The 7,657-nt window shown below is 31.5% G+C and overlaps 2 protein-coding genes across 11 annotated transcripts in view; one reads left to right on the plus strand and one right to left on the minus strand.

The window, feature by feature from the left end:
* The first annotated feature begins 547 nt into the window (after window positions 1–547).
* LOC116845587 lies at window positions 548–3,527 on the plus strand. 9 transcript variants are annotated; one of them, XM_032818422.1, is made up of 7 exons: window positions 548–763; window positions 1,036–1,216; window positions 1,312–1,471; window positions 1,538–1,920; window positions 2,030–2,429; window positions 2,735–2,944; window positions 3,104–3,527. In XM_032818422.1, exons 3-7 carry the CDS (start codon window positions 1,341–1,343, stop codon window positions 3,306–3,308), a joined length of 1,329 nt encoding a protein of 442 aa, XP_032674313.1. In that variant the 5' UTR covers window positions 548–763; window positions 1,036–1,216; window positions 1,312–1,340; the 3' UTR covers window positions 3,309–3,527. The 9 variants fall into 9 exon arrangements, with proteins under 9 accessions (XP_032674313.1, XP_032674318.1, XP_032674314.1 ...); XM_032818427.1 differs by having other exon boundaries at window positions 1,141–1,216; window positions 1,374–1,471; XM_032818423.1 differs by having other exon boundaries at window positions 548–721.
* A 699-nt stretch (window positions 3,528–4,226) lies between these two features.
* Window positions 4,227–7,657, minus strand: part of LOC116845589 (DNA excision repair protein ERCC-6-like) — a 5,976-nt gene continuing 2,545 nt past the window's right edge. For both annotated transcript variants that reach the window (XM_032818431.1, XM_032818432.1), the window contains exons 9-15: window positions 7,255–7,569; window positions 6,579–6,773; window positions 6,345–6,494; window positions 6,068–6,178; window positions 5,780–5,983; window positions 4,829–5,609; window positions 4,227–4,662 (exon numbers count right to left, since the gene is read on the minus strand). In XM_032818431.1, the coding sequence (XP_032674322.1) occupies window positions 4,508–4,662; window positions 4,829–5,609; window positions 5,780–5,983; window positions 6,068–6,178; window positions 6,345–6,494; window positions 6,579–6,773; window positions 7,255–7,569 (1,911 nt within the window). In that variant the 3' untranslated portion in view covers window positions 4,227–4,507. The remainder of the gene's footprint in view (window positions 4,663–4,828; window positions 5,610–5,779; window positions 5,984–6,067; window positions 6,179–6,344; window positions 6,495–6,578; window positions 6,774–7,254; window positions 7,570–7,657) is intronic.

Here is a 7,657-nt window from a genome sequence, read left to right on the forward strand (position 1 = left end):
GCAGTGCTGGCAGTTCGCGATATTTTCTATATAGACAGAAGCCCTTGTGCGCATGCGTGAAGTGACGTAGCAGCTCGACGTAAGCAGTTTCCAATGACGGCGTTAGGCACTAATAGGGGGTTCTTAAGGGACATGCAGAAAATACTCGGCCGTCTGTCTGTGTTGTTTGCCTGGGAGTGGTTAGATTAGATAGGTAGTGAAATGACATAATAATAAATTAGTATAATTAATATAGTTATAATAATTAGTATAGCTGTGTAAAATGTGATAATAAGTATATATAGTATATATTAATAAATAAAATGTGATAAAAAGTGCAATTTTAATATAAAGTGATATTGTGATATAAAGTGATATAAAGTAAAAAATATATTTATTTTTACTTATGAATAGCATTCTGTTTCTTTCCACAAACTTTTTTTTTTCCTACAATCCTTTCATATTTTCCTTTAGGTGAAGGATCTTATGATACCTTAAAATAGATACGGCGCTGAGGTTACCACAGAGTTTGCTCAATGCGCGTGCGCGAAAATATATCGCGAACTGCCAGCACTGTACCAGAGGTTCTTTACCCAACACAAAACAAGCATCGCTTGCCGCTGACTTAACTTTGTTTATACTTTGTACTTTGCCTGGTCCTTTGATCAAGGCTCCTTACTTGGTTTTTGTATATGACTGCCTAAAGGAATTATATCTACAAAGCATAATTGAAGAAAAAAAAGTATGCGTGTCAAACGTGCGGTATAAACTACAGAAATAAACGGTTGTAGTACTAGATACACACCTTTTAATGCGCGAAATGCTATGTTTCTAAGTCGAGATAAATAATTTTATAGTTTATAACTGGAATTATTAAAATTAAACATTTTCTTAATTAATATAAAATTAAAATAATTATTTAAATTAAAATAAATTCTCGGAACACAATCAAAATTGTACGATACAAAGAGATAAATAGAAGTCTAGTGTTTTACTGTTTCTTTTTGTTTTGCTATCTTGATTATAAATAATTATTAGTATGATGTAACATTTTAGATCGAGGGGCTTTTATTTTATCTATATCTATACAAAATACAGAATATATGTATGATTTGTTGCTCATAAGTGTTATCAAAACTCGGTTTTTTATGTTGTTTGTAGATTTAACCTAACCTAACTTACCGAGTCTACTAAAGCAACATTGATGTGTGAAAAATGTAAATAAATGGTTGCAGATGTAAGTATATATTTATATCAAAAACTAAAAATGATTTTTTCTAATTTGCTCATCGTGTTTTATTATAATATATAATGATATAATAACAAAATCAGCATTAGGCTGCATAACAAGAAAATTAGAAATGAATAACAATAATTCTGCAAGTGATCATCAGTTTAAGATGAAGAGAAAAAGAAAAAATTACAAGAATGAAGAGCATGACTCAAGCACAAGCATCTCCAACAAAAATGTATTTAACAGTTTCAAGCAAAGGTAAATGGGTGTCTATAAAACTTGTACCTAGAGATTTGTATTAAAAATTAATGTGTTACAAATTAGTTTAGAGGAATTTGCGGATCTATTAAATACTGTTGAAAACAATAAAGAAAAAGATGCCACATATAAATCACCATGCAAAAAGAAGATATGCACTAGAAAGTCTCTACGAAATAGTGTAATCATTATAAATGACAGTGAAAACGAATTAAATGAAAAAGACACAGCAGACAATTCAGTTTGCATTATTGAATCTAGCCCAAACACACGTAGAACATCTTTACGATCACAATCTTTGCTTGGACAGCAAACGAGACAATTGAAGAAGACTTCAAATCCAAGGACGAGGTCAAGTGTGATATTACTAGATGATGATTCACCTTCTACTTCCTCAGCCATACAAAAGTCTTCGTTAGAAGAAAAGGATATAAATGGAGAAAATATAGGTAACTATTTGTTCCTTTTCTTTTTCTAAAAGTGTTTATAAATAGATTTATTTAATTGAATACTATTCTTTCTTTCTGCTTAAAATAGTACAATTTTCTTTTTGTTTAGCAAACTTGCGAGCAGAGGATGATGTTGTGGAAGTATGGTCATGTATGGGTAGGTCCAATATAAATAAGGAAGAGTCTAAAGAATATAAAGATAGCCAGACAGGAAAGAACGCCTTTACTATCGATGTAAAACCAGACTTGAAAAATCTTGATTACATAAAAATAGATAAGAGTCCTGTACGTAAGGAACGGAAAAAGTGGCGCTATCATAAAGATTTACCAATTAAAAAATTAAATACACATGAAATGAGGCGGAAATTGTTACATAAAGGACAAAAGACATATAAGCAATCAAGTACATACATCAGCAAGAATCAAAATAAGAAAAGTGAAAAGGAAAACTCTGATAGAAAACATAAACTGAGAGAGATAATCATCGATGGCTGCAATGTAGCAATGGCGTATGATTCTATTTTTTATATCTTTACAACTTGTTATACATATATAACTTGCAAGGCAAAAAATCACTCATATAATTTTACCAATAAAAATTATATTTATAAAATTGCGAGTTACAATTATAGAAATACATACATACATACACACACACACACACACACACAGCTTTATATAATAATTATAGTGAAATTATAGTAATTATATAATAATTATAGTGAAATATACTTCATACACAATTTTAGAAATTACTGTTTTAATATACTGTACTCTTTTTTAATCTTACTTTTTCTTATAATTCATGTTTCAGTCATATGAATGGTCAAAAGTTTTCGGAAGAAGGCATAAAGTTAATGGTAAACTATTTTGAATCGCGAGGCCACGTTGTAAAAGTTTTTTTACCACAACACGTTCGGGCAAAAAGATACCAACTTCTCGAAGAAATGTATACAAAGGGCATAGTTGTCTTTACACCAAGTCGCAATATCGCCGGCAAACAGATTACGCCTTATGACGATCGGTGATATTTGAAATTATAATCATTTCACATAACAAAAAGAAAAACATCGCACTTATGTATCACTAATTAAAAATAACTTCAGATTCAATTTCACATAATCGAAGCATATCTCAGAGCGATGGAAAAATGAGTGGAAGCTAATTTTCCTCCTTGTTGCAGGTACATCCTAGAATATGCAACTAAATGCGAAGGTATAGTTATTTCTTCAGATCAGTACAGAGATTTGTATAGAGAAAACCCTGAATGGCGCGATACAATCTTGAATCGCTTACTAACGCCAACATTTGTTGGAGATTATATTATGTTTCCCATAGATCCGTTGGGTAAGTCTGGGCCTGATCTTGAGACATTTTTAAAACACTAGCACAATTCTAACGACTTTTGTTGTAGCGTACATACATTCGGATATGCTTTTTTTGTTTTCTTTTGTTCTTTATACAATATAAAATAAATAGAAAAACTGGTACTTTCCTATTAAAGAAAAATTGATTTCTTGTCTTTTTTTGAAAGATTCATGCAGTTGCATTTTTTTTAATGGATACAATTGTGAAAGGAATTGATAGTAAAAGAACTTTCATCGTAACTTGTAAAGATCTTCAAGTTTGTAAACATTTCAAATTCCAGAAATCCTTTGTGTTTGTGATTGTAAATTTTTAAGGCTCCTGGCCCCTCGCATTGTCTATCTCTTTTTAATGACATTAGAAAAAATGCATGCTAAAAATTCTTGCGAAATACATTGAAATAAAAATATATATCTATAAAGTAACCCTTGCCCAATCGATTAAACAAATTTTTAAGATATTCCGTGCACTCCCCTTTTGCTCTCAATCAATAATTTATTTTAAATCAATAATTTATTCTAAATTAATCTGAATAGAAATGGGCGAAGAAATAGGTTAAGAAGATAAATTCTATGTCACGTTAATTTACGACAAATTATTGATTGTTACGGAATATCTTACAAATTTGTTTAATTAATTGCAAATGTTACTTTATAGATACATGTTTTTATTTTAACGTATTTCGCAAGAATTTTTAGTATGCATTTTTTCGTTTCTGACGTCAATAAAAAAAAGAGACAATGCGAAGGGCCATGAACCTTAATTACTAAAATATCGCTTGATAAATTTGCTTTAAATTCTCAGGAGATACATTGAAAAACCGACTTACTATAAATTATATATGTTACACCTAATATGTATTATGTAAAATTCTTATGTACGAATCGATAATTTAATATGTATAATAAATATTTATACGAGGAGCGATATAGCATCGCATATTGTTGCGTTGCAAAAAACTGTTTATTAACAAAACGATGGATATTATTATATTGTACAATACACGCACTTATACATACGCGTAAAATACAAACGAGATATACGTTATTTAAAAAAATAAAAAAAATATACAAATTTCTTATTCAAAACTACATGTAGTTTCTCCACAGCCTTATTTGCGATGTAAAAGTCACGAAACATATAATTCTATATAAATAAAGTTTACGAAAAAAAAGAAAAATATAGAAGATATATCTAAAGTTTCTTGTTAGAGAAGTTTGAATTACGCTGGTCTCCAGCACATCCTTCCGGATTGACGCACATAATCCATGCTTTCTTGTGCTGATTCACGTGCGAAACGTTGCATCGTGTTTTCGTTGTCACTGTTATAACGCGCATTTGATAATACTGCTTCGTGTCCAAATGCTGAGCTGACAGCTGAAACAAATGCGAAATAGTTAGAAACGTAATTTAAATCAATAACGTAATCTAATAAAATGAACATCTCTTTGCATCAATAAATTAATATATACATAATACTGATTTAAAAAAGCTAAACTTCTTTAAATACTATTTTTTAATACTACATTAAAATAATAATTACTTGATTTGGCGAATAGCTTTCTCAATACGTAGTCATCGTCAGTGGTCAACACGGATTTTTCTCTTTCGTCAGAATGACCCAGACGACGACCAATTAGACAAGAAACACGTTCACCCTCGAACATCGCAGAGATTTGGTTTTCTCTTTTCTTCTTTTTGCTTTTCTTGCGTTTACGCGCGTGCAGCGACTCGACTTTGTCGTCACTCAAAACAGACCCAGTTTTCTCTTTTTCTATGACACTGTCCTTTGCGGTATTCAATAGGGCTACATTCAACTCGGAATCGTCCTTAGATATATCGTTATCCTTTGCATTGCCATTTCTCCTGACATTCGAAGCAGCGATCAAATTCTCATCTTTGCTCGGAGATTCCTGCACACTAATTGGCTGAGAGCATAACGTTTGATTCTCGGATAAGTGGTTTTCCACAACGTGAGCTTCATTACATCTCAAGTTATTATTTTCACCATTATGTTTGTGCTCATGATCGCTTGTTTTCTCATCTTCATTGCATGTAGATTTAACAATATTTGCCGCACTTATTTTCTTGCTGAGGGCTGAAGCTAGTTTTCTCATCTTCTCGATTTTGGTGAGAGGAAATTTACTTGCGAGTACCGATTTGGATTCTTTGAACAAACGATCGGATTCAGAAGCCTCACCATTTATTGGCTCGTTTAGATTAAACAGCTCCACCAGATCCGATGTCTTGAACAGTTTACGTTGACGAGGTTCGTCGAGAACTTTATCCGACAGCAACAGCTTGAAGATCTGCCTATGGTACATCTATAAAATAGCGTTGCATAAATTATATAAGATATTGCTATATTTTATATTGGCATCGCTATCTTATGTAAACGGACTTTACCATATTTGTTATAACTTTAATTTTATAATTTATCTTTATTATTGTTTATTATTATCACTACTAACTGTCATTTTGATTTTATTAATACCTTCTCTTCAATAGTGCCGGCAGTGATTAATCTATATATGGTAACTTGTTTATTCTGGCCTATTCTCCAGGCGCGTGCTCTCGCTTGAGCGTCTATCGCCGGATTCCAGTCAGGATCATAGATAATCACACGATTCGCACCGGTCAAATTCAATCCTAAACCTCCTACGCGCGTTGTCAGCAAGAAGATAAAGTATGAAGGGCTCTACACACACAAATATATGTTGAGAATACACTTTCAATTTGTTTAAGAAGTAACATTTTTGATAAAAAACCACTAAACGCATACATTGTTAAACGTTTGTATCATTTGCTGTCGCTGAGACATCGCTGTCGCACCATCTAGTTTCAAATAGGTATATCCTTCACGTACTAATAAAGATTCTAAAATATACATCATCTGTAAAAAGAAATATTTATATTTCTATTAATAGAGTTATATATATATATATATATATTTTTTTTTTAGATAGTAGAATATACAACAATAAAAGAATATACAAGATGTTGTGTTAAAAACGTGATATATGTTAAAAAATGCAAAGTTTATATCTATAGTCGTATACCTGCTTTCCTTGAGTGAAAAGTAACACTCTATGCCCTTGCTTCTGCCAAATTTTTAAAAGAGAGCGGACAACGGTCGTTTTCCCAGCTCGTTTCCAGTAACCGAACTTCTCCAATAATTCTTCGGATAAGTCAATATCTTCCTCCGAATCCTTCAAAATATACAAACAATAATTATTTATTAATATACCCAAATGCTTTTTTAATTAATTAATTCATTATTATGGTGGTCTTACGAATTGTTTTGTGTACAGGAACAAATCAGGATGATTGCATATTTTTCGTAACGCCGACAACGCGATAAAAAACCTCGCCTTATATCTTTTACTTTTGTGATGATTTTTCTCACCCAAAATGAAGGATACATCCTCGGAGCATAGATATTCTTTATATAACTTCTTCTGTTCATTGGTTAAGCTGCAAAATAACACCTAAAAAATCCACAAATTTATTTGCATTTATAATAAATTAAAATATGCATATAAAGGTAAAGCATGTTTATGTATTGATTAAATATAATATGTAGATGAGAAGATCATACAAGCCAAGACACAATTATATATACACGCAAATCTAAATTTATATAAATGTCTTTCCAAAATGGATGGAACATCTTGATTCTCTTTACAATTTTGAAGCACAAAACTTATTCAAGCAAACAAATTTACTCTATTTCCATGTCACTTTGTCAAAAAGAACTTCAAAAACGATGACCTGAACAAAACTCTGACTTATCATATTTGATCAAAGGTCGGAATAGAAGAGAAATATTTTTTATTTTAACAGAAAAAGGTTTTTTCTCTCCTTTTTGAAATTGAAAGAACTATGGAGACATCAAAGGCCAGAAAAATAAATATTAATATTCCAGGACAAAAGTATATGTCAGGACAGATAAGAAAAAGAGGATAATACCTGCTCGTTCTTCTCAGGAAGTCTGAGATGATGATTTACGTCAGTTTTCGTTCTTCTGAGCATGTATGGAGTAATGGTATTCTTTAACATAGTAGCTACCTGCAAGGCTGTAGCTTCCTGTAATGGTGTCGCATTGGTATAACCACCGCGCATGATCGGTGCCGCACAATGTTCCAAGAACACGGATAGAGTACCGAGTTTACCGGGTAAAATAAAGTCAAACAAGGACCATAATTCCTTCAATGAATTCTGCATCGGGCTGCCGGTCAATAATAATCGATGCGGTGTCTGAAGTCGCTTCACAGCTCGGCTCATCTGTAAATCAATAATTTTATATCAATTTAGAATATATATATATATATATATATATATATATATATATATATATATATATATATATATA

Source organism: Odontomachus brunneus, unplaced genomic scaffold (genome assembly GCF_010583005.1).
Source record: "Odontomachus brunneus isolate Ranch 3 - 2012 unplaced genomic scaffold, Obru_v1 Obru_scaffold_053, whole genome shotgun sequence".
In the NCBI taxonomy this organism is placed as follows: Eukaryota; Metazoa; Arthropoda; class Insecta; order Hymenoptera; family Formicidae; genus Odontomachus; species Odontomachus brunneus.

Excerpts from the sequence above, each read along its gene's own strand:
- LOC116845587 (XM_032818422.1), top strand. The coding sequence starts at position 1,341 with ATGAATAACAATAATTCTGCAAGTGATCATCAGTTTAAGATGAAGAGA. Across the intron at positions 1,472-1,537 it reads TTTAACAGTTTCAAGCAAAG|TTTAGAGGAATTTGCGGATC; the intron begins GTAAATGGGTGT and ends GTTACAAATTAG. Across the intron at positions 2,430-2,734 it reads GGCTGCAATGTAGCAATGGC|TCATATGAATGGTCAAAAGT; the intron begins GTATGATTCTAT and ends TTCATGTTTCAG.